Source organism: Telopea speciosissima, chromosome 4 (genome assembly GCF_018873765.1).
Source record: "Telopea speciosissima isolate NSW1024214 ecotype Mountain lineage chromosome 4, Tspe_v1, whole genome shotgun sequence".
NCBI lineage: Eukaryota > Viridiplantae > Streptophyta > Magnoliopsida > Proteales > Proteaceae > Telopea > Telopea speciosissima.
The window spans coordinates 49,295,823-49,317,947 of record NC_057919.1 but is presented as its reverse complement, the minus strand read 5'-3'; the positions used below and the strand labels follow the sequence as shown (position 1 = coordinate 49,317,947).

Genomic DNA, 22,125 nt, shown 5'->3' with positions numbered 1-22,125 from the left:
TTTGACCAACCCAAAATGGCGAGAGGAGACTGAAATTTCGAACTATGCTTGCAATCACTATCACTACTTACAAAGAATTGCAAATATACATGGCAAGTTGCAACACTAAATAGCTACTTCCAATCTTAAAACACCAACAGGAATGGACCAATCAGACTTGCATGTAACCACCACTAGATCATGCAACTCACCAGTGTGAGCCCACGCTTTGAGGCTACACCTAGGGGTATAAATTGAATAATAATTACACATACTACAGCAGTGCAGCATCATCACTATTTTCTGTAAACACCATCAACATTGAGTACATCAATTTCCATCATCTTCGTCGAGCTGAATTTGAGTGTTGGTGGTGCATTTGGGCTGCTTTGCTATCATTCCGTATCCTATCTGCATACATGGGTAGACGAACAATCTCACCAATTTCATTTAACAAGACATCCTCGGTGATATTATCCTTTATGCTTCGCAGCACCTGTTCTTAATCAAACAAGCAGCTTAGTGCAATACCCAAATCATGTTTAACTACAACATACCAGACTTGAAAATCGTGATTTTATGTACCTTCTTGTAGGTATTGAAGTCATTTGGTGTTGCTTTGTCTGTCCTGATGCGCATACATAGCCATACCTCTTCTTCAGAATCCCAGGAACACTCTATAATCTTCCCTGAAAATGCAGAGGGGTCTGATGCACCTGCAAAGATTAGGGCATGAAGCTCAATACCAGCTGCAACAGGAGTCTAAAAAGAGAAACATATTATGCTATACAGTGTGTCAATCATAAGCACCAAAATTCTTAGATATAGAAGACTTGCATTCTAAAAAATACAAGGAATTAAAGAAAATTCACATCAACCTTCAAACACAACTCGATTCCCTTCCATTAGCTTCCTATTTCCTCGTTCATGAAGATAAAGTAGTTGTCTATCTTCTTCCATCTGTCCAAACATGCACTTCTTATTTTTAGGCAACACAAAACAGCAATGTAAAATGTCTATCCTAGAGAAACGCCGAGCATAACATAACAAAGTTAATAGAACAAACCTCAAAGAGAAAATCAACTGAGTTCATTTCAGGGTATTTCCACTTTAAGAGGCCTTCATGGGTACGAGGAACATAAGGATCATCCCATCCCTGGCAGAGAAAGGCAATCAATAACAATAGCCATAAAACAAAATAATGGAATAATTTTGATCGATTGCTCTAGTAATATTTAATGTTCAATTATTCCTTATGATAAATTGAAGTTGCAATTCAACGTAAGCTGTCAAAAGGTTTATATCTACAAATTCACAGTAATGTACAAGAGAAAGAGGCTTGAATGCTCAGCAATCATCCAGAAGTTCAACATAATTTGAATATTGAACAATGTACTTCCTGTAATATACTGCTTTGTGATGTATATCCCTCTTTTATTTTTTGATCAAGTAGAATATTTTGATAGAAAACAGAGTAAGAGGAAAGGAACATTAACTGTAGACAGACTCGAAAGAAGAACAAAGAGTGAAGGCATTATTAAACAACTGAACTCAACTCAGTTCAGCTAAGCCTTATCCAATGATGCCGAGCAAGAACCTCAAGAGATCCAATCGGAGCTTCCTCAGTAGATGGGATCTATGTAGGATTAAAGAGCCATGTCAGACACTCCATACCCTCAACCCAAAACAAAAATCATTAAGGAATTCATGCAACATGGATTTATGACAAGTGTTTCCCTACCTCTGTCGCTGCCCAAGTAGCAGATCCTCTAGACTGCAGCCTTCTACTGCCTACTTGTACAACTGTTCAATTTCCCTGGTACGGAAAAAGTTCCCCAGCTAATTTCAAAGGTGTATGGACCATTCTCTTTCCCTTTGATGTGGCTACCACTTGAAGATTTTGAACACCAGTTGACCACGCCCAGGGAAGTTGACAAAGAAGAACTTGAAGCTTGTTGTTAGGGACATTCATAGAATCATTTCCTGGTCCAAAGAACGACGAGTCCCATGAGACTACCATCCTCATCTTCTCCAAACGAGGTATTTTTAAACATCTGAAGGATCTCAACAATGAAATGCTGATGCTTTGGTCATCAAGGCTTGTATCACTGGAAGGGAGCATGGTTGCTCCATTTCAGCATAGTACTAGGCCAAGTTTTGAGAAATAGTACCTAATGTAAAAGTGAGTTCAACTAAGAACCACTCAACAGTAGGATCGTTATATAACCACATCAGCAACATTAACTGACAACATAAGATTGAAATTAATGAAAAACTAACCAGCAACAGATTTAGTAAACTCAGAAACTCAGATGGAGCTGGGAGACCAATCGAAGGTAGGTCTTATTGGGTTGAATGAACCTTCAAAATCTCATCCACAAGTGATGGCTAGATGCTGAGATATCAACAGATCTCAGAATTAAAAGGATACTGACAAAACCGGGGCTGGATTGGCTGGCTGGATCAAGAGTTTCAGCCATTATTAGAAGACCCCATCATAGAGGAGGTTGTGTTACTTGGTTGCCAAACTCTTCGGGTCATTTTAGCTCCAAAGCTGCTTGGGATCTCATTCGAACTCGTCGATCATTAGCTTCTTGGAGGAAACTTGTTTGGTTCAAGCACCATATTCCCTGTCACTACTTTACGGCCTGGAGAGTCTTTTCCAACTGCCTTCCATCGCAGTGCTTTCTTCGCCATCGGCACATCACTATTCCCCTAAATTGCAGTCTTTTGGAATGCGATTGAGGATTCCAACTAGGGCTGCAATAGGGTCGGGTTGGGCCGGACTTTATAAAACCCTAGCCCAACCCTGAGTCCCCTTAGCTGGGCCCAGACTCGACCCGACCCGACCCTGACTCAGAGCCTGAAAAATCCAACCTTGACCCGCCCTCAGGGTTGGTCCGAGCTGACCCTGATTGGCCTTGATCATGGGGAGGGGGAAGGAAATGCATGGACTGGACTAGAATGGGCCGGGGAGAAAATTATCAATTTTACGTAAAATAATACTATAATAAAATGTATTATATCACATACTATCTTCCTATATAATATATCATGTAACAAAATGTGGGTGACGTTTAGTTTATAATATATATATATTATCAATATATATATTTTATACTATAACTTAAAACAGGGTCGGGCCGGGCCGGGCCAGACTTAGCCTGAGGCCTCAACCCTGACTCAGGGCCAAAAATTTCCAACCCTGACCCGCCCTCAAGGTTAAATATCTCAGCCCAAGCCCTGTTCGGGCTCAGGGTGGGCCAGGGCGGGTTCGGGCCGACAGGGCCAAACTTGCACCCCTAATTCCAACCACCTCTCCTTTGCATGCCCTTTCTCCTCTTCCATCTGGAAAGGCATCCTTGCAAAATGCTGGCCAAGAAACCGTCGGATTCTTCCATTTGACAAAGAATGGCTTTGGGTTGATATGACTTTTGGCGGCTCTACCCTCTATGATGCGGTTGGAAAGCTGGCTTTTTGTGCTGTCATCAATCATATTTGGATGGAACGTAATTTCCAGAATTTGGTGGTGATCTCACCAACAGATTTGGGATTCCATCTCCTTTGAAACTAAAGCCAAACTTAGATCAGCTGCTCCCTTTATTTGTAATGACACCCCAAGGAACAGGCTTATTGTTGTATCTTGGGGCCTACCCTCTATCTCTCTTCGAGTCTCGGACTCCCCTGTTTGAGTCTTTGGCTGTTGGCTTTTCTTTTATTCTCCCTCCCATTTTAGGGTTGTTTTTTTTCTTTCCTCTTTGGTAATGAATTTCTTATTTACCCAAAAAAAAAGGAATAATATAATAGAAGATAAATAAAACAGAAAATAGTGAAGGAGAAGAAGGGATAGAAGGATAGGAGGGGGTTGGGGATAGATGACTATCTCAGTAATGTAGATCGATGCATAAAGAGGACTAAAATAAAATTCCGGAAAAAGTTACTGTTCATGCATTACTATTCATGTAAACAATACAGTACCCGAGTTACTCTTCACGTGAACAGTGTTGTGGGTCTAGAAGCCTTGCATGGAGAATACAAAGAAATATTTGAGATTCTATGGGCCCCCATTGAAGATAGCAAGAGAAGGAAGATTTTACCATGCATTACTATTCACGTGAACAGTACAGTACCCGAGTTACTCTTCACGTGAACAGTGCTGTGGGTCCAAAAGCCTTGCATGGAGAAGGAAATCCAAGGAAATATTTGAGATTCTATGGACCCCCACTAAAGATAGCAAGAGAAGGAAGATTTTATTGCTGATTTAGTTAGTTACTATTTACTTAAGTTTCTATTTTTGTTAACTGTCTAATTTTATTTCTGTTTACTTAGTTAAGTCTGTCTTAGTAAAGTCTTAGATTACTTGGTGTACAAGCCTCAATATTCTCTTGTAAGAGGCTTCTAGTAGTTTCCTTTTTCATTACTTTCTAATTTTCAACTTTCTATTTTTGTAAAGCTTAGGCCAAGCTATAAATAGGCCCCATCAGTTGTACTAGAATTCAGACTTGATTAATGAAATTTCTACTGCTTGCTTGCAAGTGTTTGGTCTTGGAAAGACTTGTGTTCAACAGCTACGATAGCTGTGGGTGAGAGACCCCAGGCTGAGATAGCCTACCCCCTCCTATCCCTATCCCCCTTTCTATCCTTCTATTTTCCTTTTTTGTTCTTCCAATCGACCCCCACTGTTGCTGCCATCTCTTACTGCAATAAACTGCTGCTGGAGAACTCTTTGAAGACATGAATTAATCCACAATCATCACCAAGTACTACCGCTGCTGTTTACACAATCAAGTGAAGGGACTGCTGCACCTGCGATCTCAGTTCTGCCCAAAATCTGCTGCAAACTTCAGACTTCAATAACTTCACGACCAACCATTAGAATTGGCTGATATTTAGACCACACCACCCTTGCCTAGGCCTTCACTCGATCCTACTTTGGAGCCATTCCTGCTGCTGGTTTGGTCCTTATTCACTAAGTTACTAATTCTGATTTAGTTTCTATTTTGGTGTTCTGCTGCAACTATATTGATCCTACTGTAGAGTGGTTCTTAGTTGAACTCCTTCTACATTACTCAGCCTTGGGCCTCTCACCCATAGCTATCTCAGCTGTTGAAAAAAAGATCTCTCTCAGATCTCAAGCAAGCAAGCTGCAAATTCATTGATTAAAACTGTTGAATATTATAACTGATGGCCCCTTTATATAGATTGATGCAGATACATCACCAAAAGAGGCTTATTTTGATGGGAATAAGTCTAGGGTTAGGTTATATACATGTTGGGCCTTTGATCCCATGGGTTTTCAATGTAATAAACCACTTTTATGGGCCTAAACTATGGGTAATAAGGTTACATACGGGATTAATTAGTAGATTTCTTTTTATTTGGTTAGTGGTCATATGATCACTTAAGTGATCATGTGACTTGGCTAAGTAGTCATGTGATTATTTAATTATTATTTAAGTTGAGCTGGATTAGGACTCTATAAGTCTAGCCATGTTTTGAATCTATTTCCTTTAGTATTTTAGTTTCTTAGTCAGTTTAGGTTACCTAATAGGTAAAGAATTGGGTTATGCCTTTCCTTTTTAATATAGGACTCTATTTTTGAGTCTTTTATACAAAGATTGTAAGGGGGGCAAGTACTGAACACGAATTTTGATATTAATGAAAAGCTTTTGTTGCTCTTCTTCCCATTGTAGATTTTTGTCTTGTGTTTAACCAAGGCATCAGTGTTTGACACCTTGCGGTGGGGGTGGTTCGTTGGTGGGATTGGTGTTTGATCCAATCGACACTTAGCAGTGTGAAGCCCGAGTGGTTCCTCTCAAGTTATACTTTCAAGTTTCTGTCCAAGATCTGATTTTTATTCAAGTTTCAACTTCCAACAAGCTGCTGCCAGAGAGTTTCTGCAAAAACAGTAAGTTAGAAGTGATCCACATCCCCCCCCCCTCCTCCTTCTAATCCTCTACAGCCCCAACCCTAGTTTCCCCCCTTTTGTTTTTTACTTTCCCATAAACTAAATTCTGTCCAGACCAAACCAGCCAGCAAAATCCCTCCTTTTTTAGATCAAACTCTCCACCCCTGCCCCTATAGTATCCAAACCCTAGCCCCATCCCCTCACTCTAAACCCTAAATTCCCCTATTTTACACTTTTCAATAACCCTTCCCTAACCCTAAATTGTTGTTAATTCAAATCAGTATACTTCCCTCCATTAAAACATCTCAGGACCTTCACTGTTAGACTACCCTACCTTGACTTGACATAACTCATACATCAAATCTTAACCCTAACCAAACCCTAACCCTAATTTCACCAAAAACCCTATTTTAACCTAGCCGATTCACCTGTTCATAACAGATCCTGGTTTATTAGCTCCTAGTTGGCCTTCTACCAATTTAGGACTAAATTAAGTGGTATCAGAGCCATGGATGAACATGATAAGACCATTGCTGCCAGTGGCCCAGCAGCACCCGATCCTATGGCTGCAATGGTTAAGTTGTTTCAAAAGTTCTCTATTGAATAAAGGGCAATATATGAAGAAATAAGCGATGATTAGAGAGCTATGAACGAAAGGTTTCAGCAAATTAAACAACACCAAACCACTCTAGTAAGGGATAGCATTCCACCACTCAAAGAAGACAGATATCAAGGACAATCCCAAGTTCGTCATCCTAATAGAAGGAACAGAGAATACAGAGACTACAGGGAACAGCCATAATTGTCAAGGCTTCGCCTAGGCGTCCAGGCAGATCTCTAGGAGCCTAGGCGAATGCCGCCATAGTGCAAGATGCCTTGCACTGGTTTAATTGGTATCGGACCAGGTTCTGGCACTTATTTATGCCAAATATCATTTTTATTTGTATTTATAAATGTTAGAATACATGTCGTGGGCCAAAACAGGGTCTCGGGATTAGCTTCAGAGCCTAATCCCGAGACTCACTTTAGGCTCCACTTTGAGGGACCTTATAAATGTTAGAATAAATGTTAAAGTGTCCTTTTTTGTCTCTTAATGTTACTTATAGTATTCATTCTTGATAAAAAAAAAATTATATCATTACTGTACTAGTCTACTAGATATATTCAATATATTAAAATAATACTAGGGCGCTTAGACCGCCTAGGCGGGTGCCTAGGTACCTAAGCGCTTAGACAGACCTCCAACGCAGTGGTTCGCCTAGGTGCCGTGACAACTATGTCCTTTAGTGACTAAAGCTACCATACCAGAATCTTGGCTGGTGTGCTCAAACTCCTTTTGTGGAATGGCCAGTAACTTTTTCTCAGTGCCTGTACTCTTCTGATTAGTTCTCAAGGACCTCCTTTGGCACATTTTAGCTAGTATGTTAACTAGGTGGAACACAGTATGCTGTCCCTTATGTTGGAATACACATTGATTCTTCTTGCTTAAACCATAACATCATTGTAATACATCCAAGGCCTCCCGAGTGAAACATCAGTGAGCCTCATAGGTATAACATCACACCAAACATCTTCAGAGTAATGATGAAGCTGTAAAGGAACTGAGCAATGAAATAGACTGCAGCTGCCTCAGAGATATCAGGGTTCGTCATGGCTTCCTTTCCATGGTGTCCATTTGCAGCAGCGGTGTGTACCTGGGTGCTTCTAAGTCATCAACCTTGCTCTTTTCACAAAAGCTTCAGTAATTACATTAACACAGCTGCCACTATCAACTAATACCTATTGAGTGTGATCTCCATAATGCATACGAGTGTAGAAGATACCTATGGATCATACCTGCCATAGTATTCCTTCAACTCGAGCTTGACCTTTTGTGTATCATCAAAACATTGATGAGGACTACCAGTATCAGCATTAAAATAAGATCTCACATGTTCTTCAAAAGTAGGCCTAGCCTTTGGGTTCTAGGTTGTTCTCGTTCTTCACTGCTCCTTCTATTAGGGCGATGGATTTGGGATTGAACTTGATATCTGTCTTCTTCTAGTGGTAGGATTACTATTCTGTATTGGTGTAACTTGACATCCCTCAAGTTGTTGCAACCTTTCACTAATAGTTCTCTGTTCAGCTGCTAATTGCTGAGACATTTCGGTAACCTTAGTCATAGGATCGGGTGCTAGTAATAGCGTTGAGTCTTCCCCCTCCATAGCCCTGAGCCCCTGATACCAATTTAATGTAGTTCTAGATTGAATATAACTAGAAGCCAAAACCAGGGTCTGTTCTTCATAGGGACATTTGATTAGAGTTAAATTAATGGAAAATGTCAGATTTAGGGATAGGGTATAGTGAGGTTTCAATTAGAGTTAAATTAATGGAAAAGGCCAATTTTAGGGTTAGGGTATAGTGAGGTCTAGGGTTTGAAGGTAAGGTTAAGGTAAATTGATGTAGGGAAGTCTTCTAGTGAAGGTCTCATTAACAAAAACCAGTCTAAGGCTCCTGAACAGAATCGGCAGCAAGGTTGGTCAAGTTAGGGTTAGGTTTTGGAAAGAGATGAATGGAGATTTTGGGGTTACAGTGGGCAAAATAGGATCAGGTTTGGATCGAGTCTTCCAAAGGTCTGGAGGAACACTCAGTCAAGGTTTGGTAATATTCTGATGATTAGGTTATGTTGGGCAGGTTATGGGTGGTCCAGAGGAGAAGAAGAGAGTGGTTAGGGTTTGATTCAGGTTCACACTTGTAGATTGAAGAACAAACTTGAACAGAACTTTGTTGAGGTAGAATAACTCTTGAAACCAGAACTTGAACTAGAACTTGAATGCAACAGCAAAGGAGAAGAGAGTAACCAATTTGAACTACCCGGGCTTCCCACCGCAAGGTGTCAATCGGATCAAACACCAATTCCGTCAGACTTGATCAAACACAAGACAATTTTTTCTTGAAGAAGACAAGTTGCAGCAGCAGCTTGGAGTTGAGATTTTTCAAAATTGTGTGGTAAAGAGGAGCCCCACAAAATCTGTTTATTTAAAGGCTTAAAGCCATATCCTAATCAGCCTAGGACAAGGCAAGATTCTCCTAGCCAACCTAATTACAAATACTTCCTCCCTATGAAACCTTGGAGAGGAGTGGATGACCTAAAAATATAAATAGATAAAGTCAGTCACATGGTCACTTAAGTGATCACATGACCACTGAAGGACTAAACCAAGTCACATGATCACTCAAGTGATCACATGACCACTAAACCAACCTGACTCAAATTGAACCAATAATTGGACCCGGTTCAATTTAAAAACAATAATTACATCAAAATAAAACTAAGTATAAAAACTACTAAGTATAAAAACAATAATTACATCAAAAACAATAATTACATCAACATAAAACTAAATAAAAACTACTAACTACCTACTTGGACAGCTTGGACCTCTTCTTTCAAACATAGGTCTTCAGATCTGCATCAGCTTTCCCTGGCTTGAAATCATTCCTCTTCGACGAATGGGTAAAGGACATGTATCGCTCCTATAACTCATGGTCGAACTGCTTGAAGTCGTAGGCGTGAATCCAAGTGCTGTCATGGTGTGCCCAACCTTTCCACTTGACAAGGAAAGCATGGTAACTGCTGCCATGTTGTGTGGTTTTGTCCATGTCATCCAAGACCTCTTCAATGATGTCTTCAGTGGGTGATTTGAGTTGCGGCAATCTCAGCTTATGGTCAGAATCACCATCATCTGAATGATGTCCCACATAGAGATGTAAATCAGCCATGTTGAAGACATTGCTCACGCTCATATCAGCAGGCAACTCGAGCACAAAAGCATTAGGTCCATTACGCTTTAGCACCTAGAATTAGGAAACTACTTGCCTAACTTCAACTTAATAAAACAAAGACTTACTAAAACTAACTTGCTTGCTTGTTGAACAATCAGCATAGGAAATAAAAATAGAAGTAAATCAGTCTTCTAGAAACATTCCCACACTATGGCTGTATGTCTGTGACACTGTTCACATGAACAGTAACTTTTTGCTGAATCCTATTTTGGTTCCTCTCTTCTTCATACTTCAATCTATATTAGTACCTTTCACAAGTCATCCCCAAGACCAAGAGGATCCCAAATCGTATATTCGTATGTGCTCACCATGATCAAGCAACACTAGCTTCCCCTGAACAACAGAATTTTCAACTAACCAGGAATCACAGCATGAATATCAGTGGCATAGAGTCACTACAGCAACCAGGTATGTTCATCTTGCGACTGAAACTAAAGGAGTTACGTAAATGTCAGATTGCTGTCTAATATCCAGATACGGATATAAACGCAGATATTTCTATAAGTATTGGAGATAGGACTCCGTATATGTAGAAATCCATAACAAAGAGTTTGGTATGAGTATCTCATCCAATTTACTAGAACTAAGATTTTACTTCTTTCTAAGCATATCTAACACAGTGCTAATCTCGAACCAGTAAAATACAGTAAAAGATTAGCTTACAATAGGATTCATAGATATAGGAATGAGGACCAGACTCGGAGAAGATTGAATAACTCAATCAAAAGAAATTTGATATGCAAAAAATTCTAGTAGATTGCTCTAATCAACCAAAATAACAGGTATGCAAAAGATTATCTAAATCTGAAGGACAGATTCACACATATGGAGTAATTTTGGAAAGTTGCAGAATTCGATGGACAAATTAGGCATGTAAAACAGAATTCGGTTAAAGGGGTTAAGTAAGAAATCAGAACCACAAATCAGAACTTGAAATATATTAAATTGAAATCAGATTTGTAGTAGGAAAACAGGAAATCAGTTTCAAAATTTGAATTTTGAAACCATAAGAAGGTTCAGAACAGAAATCAATTGCTATGTATGGAAATAGAATTGATATTAAATGGTTAATTTTGAAGTTTCAGAAAATTCCTAGTTGGAGTAGGAATTCAAAAAAATAAAAAGGATCTCTATGCTTAGAATAGAATCAGGACTAGATTGAAATAGAGAGGAGATTTACAGAAACTAACAATGGAGAAGAAGAGAAAAGAAGAAATAGGGCCTGGGATACCATCCCATAAGCCTCAATAATTTCAAAACTCATTAAAAAACTCATTCTTTATTCAAATAATCTCCACACACACACACACACACAATACAGAACTCTTAGAAGCTATTAAATATTCTAACTAAATCCCGTGTACTAACTTGACCCCAACTTTATGGGATAATAAATTAGGCCCATTACAATGAAACCTGAGAAAATAAAAAGTCCAGCTACTGGCCAACTGCACCTTGGGGGCCTTCTACACTTTTACATATGCATCCATACAGGATTAATGTCTAATGCAACTGCATCAATATCCTTCATTAGTATTTATATCTTCCCATTTTCAATGAGAAGTCCAATATTTATAAAGTTTTGTCATTTTTGTTAGAATATACCATTTATATAGTTAACAAAGCAGGGAAAAAAACATTTTAGGCATTAGGAGAACAGAGCATGTTATCTGTTTGGATGAGAAATCCATATTCCTGAAGTAACCATGCAGGATGTGATGTTGGTACCAATATGTTATCATGCAAATACATGTACCGCAAAGCATGCCTATGTATCTGGGCTGGCTATCATAGTTCACAATTCGCCTGTTCATTAGTTTGATGTGAGAAACCAACCCCATTAGATTTTATGGGTGTATTATATCCTCGGCAGTTATTGATTAAAAACAAAGGAAATAGAAAACAGGAAAGGAACATCACATCTGCATTAACAGATACATTATTGGTAGATGCCAACATATATCATTAATACCTGAAAGATAAGACCATTATTGGTAGATGCCAACATATATCATTAATACCTGAAAGATAAGACCATCTGCTGCATGTGAAAGCGTTGGGATAAATTCCTTTAAAACCTTATTAACAGTAGATAGCAACCAAAAATACTTTCTCCTCACCTGATTCAATAGGCAGTCAATAATCCCTGTTAAGAATGTATAAAGTTGGGAATGAACACTACATCAGTTGATAATGTGTAACTCTATTTTTACATACTCTAAATGGTTCCAGGTCATATTTGTAGTAATGATATCTACTATGATGTATATGCTGGCGTTCAACATTTCGAAGTTCAATCACTTCTTTCTCAAGCATCTTCCACCTTTCATAGAAGGGCCGCTGCATGATATTTTGCTGATCAAACATTATACTTTGCATGTGTAATCAAAGAGCAAAAAGCAGTAATACAATATAATCACCAAAAAGGAAAGAGATAAATATTTGCAAGTCAGAGAACACTTGAAATTACATGATGGCAGGACTTAAATGCCATTTGGTGTTTAAGTCCTGTCGTGGGAAATAACCTTTGTTAATTCTGTGATTTATTGCCACACTCAGGGAAATTTTTGTATATCTAACCTCTACAACAGACACTCCATTAATTGCCATCATATCATAGATCAAGTATCTTCTCTCCTGCTTCTGAGTTTCTGGAACAGTGTCTACTATCATCTCACCATCAAGTAATGTTAAGTTGTGAGTCTTCTCGGCTAGACCCTTAAAAGGAAAATTTTGCAAGTCAGATTATGATGATAGGCACAACTCTTCCTTAAATAACATAAAAACAGAAACCCTTCCTGACAGCAATATACTGACCTCATTTGTGCTTCTTGTTGGAAACCGCATCTGCACCCTTCGAAAACAAAAGTTTCTATCGATCAAGTAACATCCATCATATGTTAAAAGCATCATGTAGCGTGTTCCATCAGCTTTCCATGTTGCATAGTAATACCGTTGCCTTAACAATTGTAAATTGTCCCTGCATTATATATAACAAAATGCAATACTATGAAAATGAGAAAATAACCCAAAATCAAGGGTTGAGAAGGAAAGATCCTATGTATTCACTCGAATATACAAATGTCTCTTTACATGATTAATTTATAGGAAATCATTAGAAGAACACATGTAAATACCAGAAAGAAGAAAACTAACAACAAATTGTGTGATAAAAGGAGCAGAAGAATGTTATATTAGATAACTGACTAGAGCAAATATTCAAAACAATTCAAGCTAGATATCAGCACACATATTGCACATTGAGTATGACACAACTATTCAGATGAAACAATATCAGCAACAATTTATTTATGGTTAGAAAAATGAAAACTTAAGCCCATACAAGAAAAAGAGGACATGGTAAAATCCAAACAAGATAGCTGAATGGCACCTAGTTTTACCACGTGGCAAGTTGGATGGTGTACTAAAGTTTTGTGGGTAGGTAAACCCCAAGGTCCCCTCCACACGTCTAAGGGCACATTTGGTTTTAATTCTAATAGTCAGTTTGGCCGAGAATAAGAATTGATACCAATGATGTACATGTTTAGCTCCAATTCTCCAATCCTGGGGGCGCCATCTGTAAGGACCGTGCATTGTACATGCTTATCATGGAAAATTATAGAGCCCATAAGAAGGATCTTCACATGGTATTTATTGACCGAGAAAAGGCATATGATAAAGTCCCTAGAGATTCAATTCCTCATATCCTAGTTAAGAGGGGTGTCGAGTACATACATGAATATAATTAAGGACATGTATGAGGGCATGGTTATGAGTGAGAACTATAGGAGGTCAAGGCAAGGAATTCCCAATTATGATTGGGTTACATCAGGGATTGGCCTTAAGCCCCTATTTGTTTGTGCTTATCATGGATGAGTTAACAAAGAGCATACTAGACGGGGTCCCCTAGTGTATGCTCTTCGCCGATGATATCATTTTAGTGGATGAGACAAAAGCGGGGATTAACGCTAAGTTGGAGCTATGAAGATCAAGCTTGGAAACAAGTGGTTTTAAGATTAGCAGATCGAAGACAGAGTAAATGATGAGTACCTTTAGTCACACTAGAGGAGGTGGCGAGAATTGAGGAGAGAGAGATACCGTAAAGTGACTATTTTAGATATTTGGGGTCAACCATAAATAAAGGTGACATAGAGGATGATGTTTCATAGAGAATTAAAGTGGTACGTCCGGAGTGTTTTGTGACCAGCATATTCCCTTATAGCTTAAGTAAAATTCTATAGGACTATTGTGCGACCGGCTATGATGTATGGGGCAGAATGTTGGGCAGTTAAGAAGTGTCATGTAGAGAAGCTACATGTAACAGAGATGAGGATGTTAAGATGGATGTGTGGCAAAACTAGGAAGGATAAAGTTAGGAATGCGCATATTAGAGCGGATCTGGGAGTTGCCCCGAACAATAACAAGCTCCGAGAAAGTCGTTTAAGGTGGTATGGCGGACAAGATCATTTGGCTTCCCTCTCCAAAAAGCCTCTTCACTTTCAGTTCTGCCTGGAACCTAGCTAGATCCCAAGCCCCGTCTGTCATTTGGCACAAGCTAGTCTGGTTCAAAGGTCACATCCCTCGCCATAGCTTCCTAGCCTAGAGAACCCTCAATTTTTGCCTCCCAACCCAAGATTTCCTTCTTCACAGAAGAATCCCAGTTTCCCCCTCTTGTATCTTTTGCTGGACCGGCCATGAACACATAGACCACCTCTTCTTTGACTGCCCCTTCTCTTCTACCATCTAGAAAAAAGCCCCTTCTTTTATATGGCCTCACAGAAGGAGACCCCTCCCCTTTGCTAGAGAGTGGCTTTGGCTGGACATGGGTTTTCCTGGGCAAACTATATATGACACTATTGGCAAGCTTGTGTTTGGTGCGGCCCTATATCACATTTGGATGGAAAGGAACCTTAGGAGATGGACCTCCAATTCTCGTTCGTTCGACTTGATTTGGAAAGCCATCTTCTTTGACGTCTCCTCCAAACTTGGTGTTTTGCCTTTGAAGGCCCTTCCGGACACCCCAAGGAACAGGCATATTGTTGTATCCTGGGGTTTAGATAGCTCTTTTTTGAGAACTCGTTAGTTGGATAACTACCCCTTCCCCCTCTCCTCCCTCTGTATATTCCCCCCCCCTCTTTTTCTTTCCTTCTTCTCGTTGGTAATACGTTATTTATTCACCAAAAAAAAAAAAGGTGGCATGGCCATGACCAAAGGAGGCCTGGGGATGCCCCCAATAAGGAGTGATCTGATTCCGAATTTCTGATTGAAGGAGCTAAAAGACCTAGGGGCAGACCTAAATTCACCATAGGAGTTGTGAGAAATGACATGCTTAGCCTCAGGCTTGTCCCAAGTATGACCTATCCATGGAGCCGACCCCATTAAATTGGGATAAGGCTGAGTTTGTTTTTGCTCGGATCCATGGAGCCGATCCCATTAAGTTGGAATAAGGCTGAGTTCCTTGCCTCTAACATTTTGAACCATGGTTGTGATGCTGTTTATTATTCACACCTCTTCCAGACCTAGAACAGAATGTTGGGCAGTTAAGAAGCGGTACATAGCTAAGAAGGGTCGATGCCCTAGAGTTTATGTCGAGGTGGTATGTCCCCCCCCCCTTTTTTTTACTACGTTAGTTTTAATCATTTGTCTCTTATTGGATCCATGTAGCTGACACAATTAATTTGGGTTGTTGTTGTTAGTTGTGGGCCCTATATCAACAGTCCAAGCTTAAGTTGTTTAGGAATGTTAGTTTAGATTGGTTTCTATGTTAGTCCTTGTCTACTTAGTTAGTAGAGTTAGTGTGTTAGCTGTCTAGAGTCCTAATCAAGTAAGTATTTTGAATCTTATATTTTTTCTATAAAAAATAGATGTAATCCCCCCCCCCCAAAAAAGGGAAATTTACACGTACCTCCCCTGAGGTATAATAACAGATCCACCCATGAGTTTTGGATATTTATGTGTACCTCCCCTGCTTTCCAAAATAATTAATAAGTAAACCCACTCCGTTAGTTGTTCCAGTTATTTGTAACGGTAAGAGTGTTTTAGACATTTTATGACCAATATACCCTTGATAGGGTAGAATGACATTATTGTCCTCTTCTTCTTCTTCGTTTGGTAAGGAGGTGAGGAAACTTTCTGGATCTCTGTTTTGGGTGATCTTGGGTTGGAATCAACAGGCCATGGGACTCCTCTTCCACCCTGCTGATCTCTCTATTACACTCGAATGCCCTACGCAACTCAACATCCCTGCTCTGTCCATCGCCCTGGGCATCACACCCCTGCCAGTCGTACCATCGCAACAAGCCGGTGCCATTGCGCCATGGCACCATCGCTCCATGCTACAGCCCATCCAAACATCACCCCAACCTTGTAACCCCTGCATCTCCCAAAATCACCAGCCCCTGAACACCTTTTTTTTTTTTTGGATGAAAAATAAATTCATGACCGAAGGAAAGAAAGGGGGGGGGGGGGAAAGAGCGTACAAGGGCACAAAGAGCGTGCAAGCTACAAACAAATTACAAGGCCCACCTCCTGAGAGGAGGCTAGGCCTACAAAACTCAAAAGCTGGCATGGGCACAAGGACAGACAACGAAGCCCAATAGAAAGAGAAGGGCAACCAAGTCAATTCCAGGAAGGCAACCACAAACCCTAAACCAATTATCTCAACGCAACATCAACCAGCCTCCAAGACGAGAATGGGAGCATCACCGGCAGACAAACAGCCACAGCAGAGGGGCACTGCTGCCTCCTTATCCGCGACTTCACCCAGAACCCCTGCTCTGCACCGCTGCATCTCACCCTGCATCAATACTGCCCGCCTCACCAAGCCCCACCAGACAACATGACGTACCTGCGTTAAATCGCGATCTTAGAAACCTCCCCAGCCTCTGCCTCATCCTGAAACACCAGCCTGACGGATTTGAGAGTTGAGATTATTTCACAAGCGACATTTCTGTTTTCAAGTGAAGAAAGCTCCCTTCCTCTACAATTCAAATTCCAGACTTCTTTGAGCTTCGACTTTATGTGGAAAAGAAACTAGGGTTTCTCTGTCGCTGAGATAGCTGATAAGCATTATCATTTTTTGGCCAAAAATACTGCAAGAACATTTTGTTAGGGTTTAACAGTGGAGTATCTGTTGTCGAGTTCATGCAACTTTTTAGCATTTATGGGATTGAGGGATTGTGTTAGAACTTAGAAGCTCTGGATTTGTTGGCTTTTTCTCACCTATTCTGGTGTTTTAAGTATTTACAAATGGGTAGAGGCTCCTTCTTTTCACTCTTTGCTCTGGGTTTTATTGATGTTTGAATAATTCATTTCTTTGGAAAAAGAAAAAGAAGGTTGTTGGAAGGACGATTCTTTTGATACATGTATCATGATGTTTGGGTGTAAATGATATCTGTGAGTTTTGTTTCTAAGCATTGGAAGAGGTTACTGTGAAGGATTGATGTATTTGGAGGATGTTGTGCAGGAAGGTAGCTCCAGTTTTGGGTTGCTTTGGATGAAAAATCATTGCTTTTTGAGTTTTTTTAGTTTTTTTTTTTGGGTGTGCTTGAGAATGCTCATGAATGAGATGTGGAATGGCTATGTGATATTTTAGAATCCAACCATGCCCCAGGCATCTCTGCCCTACTGTCTCTTTCATCTTAATAAGAACCATAGCACTAATCTCCTCTGGAACAAGTTTCATGTCCTTCTGCGCTTCTGTCTTCAAACCTGCTGTTACATAGGTTAGTTCTCTAAATGTCTGCTTCTAAAAAATGATAAATACGAAAGTCAGTGGTGAGCTCTTTGATCGGATCGTGGCAAGGGGACAGTACAGCGAGCATGCAGCGACGACTGTGGCCCGAACGGAGTCTGAAGTTGTTAGGATGTGCCATGAGCATGGAGTTCTGCATAGAGACCTTAAATTCTAACGTTTTTAGCAGGAAGGGCAATTTGGTCAATATATGATAAATTCTAACCATAGTTATTAAGGCGTCGCCAAGGCGCCCTAGCGGTTTTGAAGGGTCAAGGCGTTTAGGCGCCTTAGTGGAAAGGCGTTATTTCATTATTTTATTATATTTTTTGCATTTTATTCTATTTTCTATATTTTTATTGGTTTTGTGTATAAGATTTTCTTACACTGCGATACACCGAATCATTTAAAAACAAAACAAAATTAAAACATGTAGAGTTTTATTCTATTTCTTATATTTTCATAGGCTTGTATACATTATTTCTGTATATTGTGTTACATGGAATCACCTAAGCCAAACAAAAACGAAAGTCCTCACTCTCACCGTCTCACCCATAACCAAAAGAGAAGAAGAAAGACAACCTGCGAAAGAGAAAAGGAGAAAAAGAAGCAGCGGCGAGGGCGACCCTCAGACTCACTCTCGACACCCTCAGACCTCACTCCTCAGTCCCTCTCAGTCCCCATTCGACATCGATCCGGCCTCAACGTCCCCGGCGTCCGACATCTCCAGCCTTAAAGGTAAGTATTGTGCTTTATTTTTTTCTTTTTCCTTCTAAACCTCTATCTTCTAAAGTCTAAACCCTTTCTCTAACCATCTCCAGCCTCCACCCCCACCGGCGACATCTCCAGTACCCTGTCTCCAGTCTCCACCCCCACGGCGACATCTCCAGCTTCCACGGGAAGTGTTGTGCCTTTTTTTTCCTTCTTCTAAAGTCTCCCTTCTCTTCTAACCTTCTCTGTGTTTCTTCCTTTTGCAGCGGTGACCTTTTACATCTTCCGGCACCACTGCTTCCTTTACTCCGGCATTCCGGCAGCATCTTCCGGCCAGCAGCAAGTGTCCTTTTTTTTCGGTTTCAGTTCTTCTCTTCTTCCGGCCAGCAGCACTTCTTCACTTCTTCAGGCCACAGGTCGGTGGCTTTGGCAGCTGCATTTTTTCCTTTTATTCTTCTAGCTTCTTCCTCTTCTTTGTTCCGTGTCTGACCATCTTCTATTTTTTTTATTTTTCTTATTCTCCTATACCCATTATTCTTCTATGGCTGGCTTCTACTAGTGGTGGCCGGTGGCTTTGGCTGCTGCTGGAGTGGCTGTTGCTGTAATTTCCGTGATTCAATGTAAATTGTGCATTCCTTAGTATAATTTATGAAATGCATTTGTTATTGTAAGTTATGCAATCTGTGGTTATGTAACTATTTATTCTGTGATTTTGTAATTCTATGATTATGCTATTTTGCAATTCCTTGATTATATACTTCAATTCTTTCATATTTATTTAGTATATAAGTAGAATTATATAAAAATTAATATGCTATTTGTGCCTAATAAAATGGTTATATAAAAAAAGAACACTAAAACGCCTTGTTCGCCAAGGCGACGCCTTGCGGCCGCCCTATCGCCAAGGCGCTTAGGAAGGCCCTCAAACGCCATGGTCGCCTTGACGCCTTGATAACTATGATTCTAACGATTTTAGTCCTAAGTTAACGGAGTGGGTTTACTTATTAATTATTTTTGGAAAGCAGGGGTGGTACGCGTAAATATTCAAAACTCATGGGTGGATCTGTAATTAGGCCTTACCTCAGGGAAAGTACGTGTAAATTTCCCAAAAACAATGTGTGTTGATAACAGATTGTTTTAAGATAGTTTGCTGGTAGCAAATTAATTGGGATTGGCAGGTTAGTTGATCAAATATTTTCTCTCTTGTTTTTCTCAATATTTATTTCTCTCCTCGCGCTAACTATTTTCATCTTATCTCTCTCTCTCTCTCCCCCCTTTACTTCTATTTCTTATGTCCTAATATTTCTCTCCGTTATTTTATTATAACAATTTCCTTTAAGTCTAAATTTCTTACTCAGACCCAATCCTAAAATTCTTTCTTTAGTCTACCAACACCTCTCTCCTATTAGCCACATCGACAACCTCAGAACCTCTCTCCCCACTCTACCAATTTGATCTCTGTAACAATATAAGAACCAGGAAATCAGTATCTACAAGAGCAAGAAGAAGAAAGAGAGAGAAGAGAGAGCACGATGGAAGAAAAGAGGGGAACCCAAGAGCTCACGGTAGGATTCAGAATGATCCTACCGTGAGCCTAGGTCCACATACTTATAACTTATAACTTCATAGTTGTTCACATTACAACTAGAGCATGCCATAGTTGTCAGGCGCCGCCTAGACGTAATAGGTGCCTAGGTGGCTGCCGCTTTATTGTAGGGCGCCTTGCATTGGTTTAATTGGTATTGAACCAGGTTTTGACACTTATTTATGCCAAATATCATTTCAGTACATATTGTACTTAAGTTATTATTCTGTTAGAATGATGTACTCCAGAATACCATGGGGGTATTCTGGTCCTTTTGGAGGTATTTTATGTTATTAAGTGTTTAGTTGGCTGTGTGGGTTTAGTCCCACATCGCCTAGCTTATGTAAGTTGTAACTTCCCCTCTATTATAAATAGAAGGGGTCTTTCTCTCATTAAATCAATCAATTCCATTCTTTTATTTCCCCTCTCTGACCCACGGTTCAACCAACATGGTATCAGAGCTGGTCTGATCTAGGTTAGAGAGAAAAACCCTATTTTCTCCCTTCTTTTCCTCCAATCGATCTCTCCTCTTCTTCTCCCTTTTCTCGTTTTTTCCTGCTTCTGTTTTTCTCCCTTTCAGCCCAAAAACAAGGGCAGCACTAATGAGGTAGGCATAATATCGATGATTTAGTGCTGCCCCCCTTTCACTCCTATCGTTTTTTATTAAAAAAAGAGCTGGAAGCCTCTTCTGCGATTTTGGGATTCCCCCTTCTTGGAGATCAGATCTCGATAAATCTGATCCTCTAATAGAGGAAAACCCTGTGCAGCCTTTTTCCAGCCCTATGTTACCCTATTCCTACACCTAACTTCCCTCTTTTCTTTCTCTCCATCAATTATTATTTATTCCAACCCCTACCCGAATCGATCTCATCTTGTCAGGGTTTTGAAAAACCCTGACTCCAATCGATATTAGGGTTTCCTTTGTTAGATGCAGCCAATATTTCATGGATATTTTCCACCTAATTCAAGCCCTAATCGGCCACAGTTTGAACATAATCTGATGGCTGGATCAGTCCCTACAGCAAAATCTTCTCACCCTGCCTTTTATGGTTCCCTGTTAAAACCCTAATTGAAATCGACCTTAGGGGTGCAGGTTTGAATTCTTGCTGCCTTTTTTGAGGGATGATTACTCCACCTGCAGAGAGCGCTCTACCTCAGTCTTTGCCACTTTCCAAGTATTTTGAAGACCCCTAACCCCAATCGATCCTACTCTTCAGGTTTTTTTCAAAACCCTGAGCCATATCGATTTTAGGGTTAGGGTTGTTTGCTGCTTTTGGAATTTTTTGTTGATGTTTCTAACATTAGGAAGGACATTCTACTTCAACTATTTGTGGCTTGAAGAAGGTCTACTGCACAAGATTGTTGCTGCCCTCCTTTTCTGCAATTTTTTGGTATTTCTCCCACATGAAGATCAGGTCTCAATTACCAAGGAGATTGGTCATTCGAACTGGAGATCCATTCCAGCCATGGTGGTCAGCATGTATGACAATATGCCAGCACCTTTGACAAGTCATCCTCTCTTTTATTGAAGCCCCTTCCCTACAATCTATATTCCCTTTCAGGGTTTTTTACAAAACCCTGGCTATAATCGATCTAAGGGGGTAGGGCAGTCCACAGTTGCTAATTTTTTGAGGAGAGTTTTATCAACATCAAAGGAGTATTCAGCCCATTATTCAGCATCTTACATCAGGTTTTTAGTAAAAAAAAAAAATTATTACGGTTCATTCTATTGGCTTGGTTTCTTCAATTTACAACCTATTTCACTTACCTATTTCACTTACTTATTACTCTATGGCTGGCTGCTTCAACTGCCTATGGATGTGTCTGGTTATTTATCTTATTTTGCTGGTTATTTTTTAGTTTCACTACCTACCTGTCTGGTGTTATTGATTGGCTTCTGTAAGCATGACTGGTTGATGTGTTACTGCTGCCCTATAATTGTGACTGTGTTTCCTCTTGTTGGAGATCGAATTTCTTTCGTTATTGAAGACAAGAATCTGCTATCCTGGAGATCAGCCTATTTGGGATTACCACAATGTGTTCCACGCTTTTTTGGTTGCACCTACGAAACTATTCAGCTATGTGGAGCTTTTCTGGTTAATATCCGGCATACTTTGGAGCTTGAAAACTAGCATTGTTACTGATTCAGATCTGATCCAGTTTTGTTGAGGCTACTTCCATTCATTGTTGTCCGGATATCTTCTTAGTACTGTCTAGCATGTGGGAGTTTCTACCATAGAATCTTTTGCACAATTGCCCTTCCCTATTTGAAGATTGAACAAGCCTTGACAATTGGAGCATTTTCTTACTTCGAATCAGATTTGTATATTTTTCAGATCTGAATATTGGGGTTAGGAGTTTCTCCCCTGCAGGGGTTTCCATTCA

General features: G+C 40.0%; 1 protein-coding gene across 5 annotated transcripts in view; it reads right to left on the bottom strand.

Moving 5' to 3' along the window:
- Positions 1 to 211: 211 nt before the first annotated feature.
- The window catches only part of LOC122660064 (mRNA-capping enzyme-like), a 79,786-nt gene continuing 57,872 nt past the window's right edge, over positions 212 to 22,125 (bottom strand). For 3 of the 5 annotated variants that reach the window (XM_043855235.1, XM_043855237.1, XM_043855238.1), the window contains 8 exons: positions 12,530 to 12,692; positions 12,293 to 12,430; positions 11,930 to 12,052; positions 11,734 to 11,832; positions 1,046 to 1,135; positions 858 to 939; positions 565 to 695; positions 212 to 475 (listed from right to left, as the gene is read on the bottom strand). In XM_043855235.1, coding sequence (XP_043711170.1) covers positions 320 to 475; positions 565 to 695; positions 858 to 939; positions 1,046 to 1,135; positions 11,734 to 11,832; positions 11,930 to 12,052; positions 12,293 to 12,430; positions 12,530 to 12,692 — 982 coding nt within the window. In that variant the 3' untranslated portion in view covers positions 212 to 319. Of the gene's footprint in view, positions 476 to 564; positions 696 to 857; positions 940 to 1,043; positions 1,136 to 11,684; positions 11,699 to 11,733; positions 11,833 to 11,929; positions 12,053 to 12,292; positions 12,431 to 12,529; positions 12,693 to 22,125 lie in introns of those variants that run through there. The other 2 variants (XM_043855236.1, XR_006332609.1) reach the window with 2 other exon arrangements.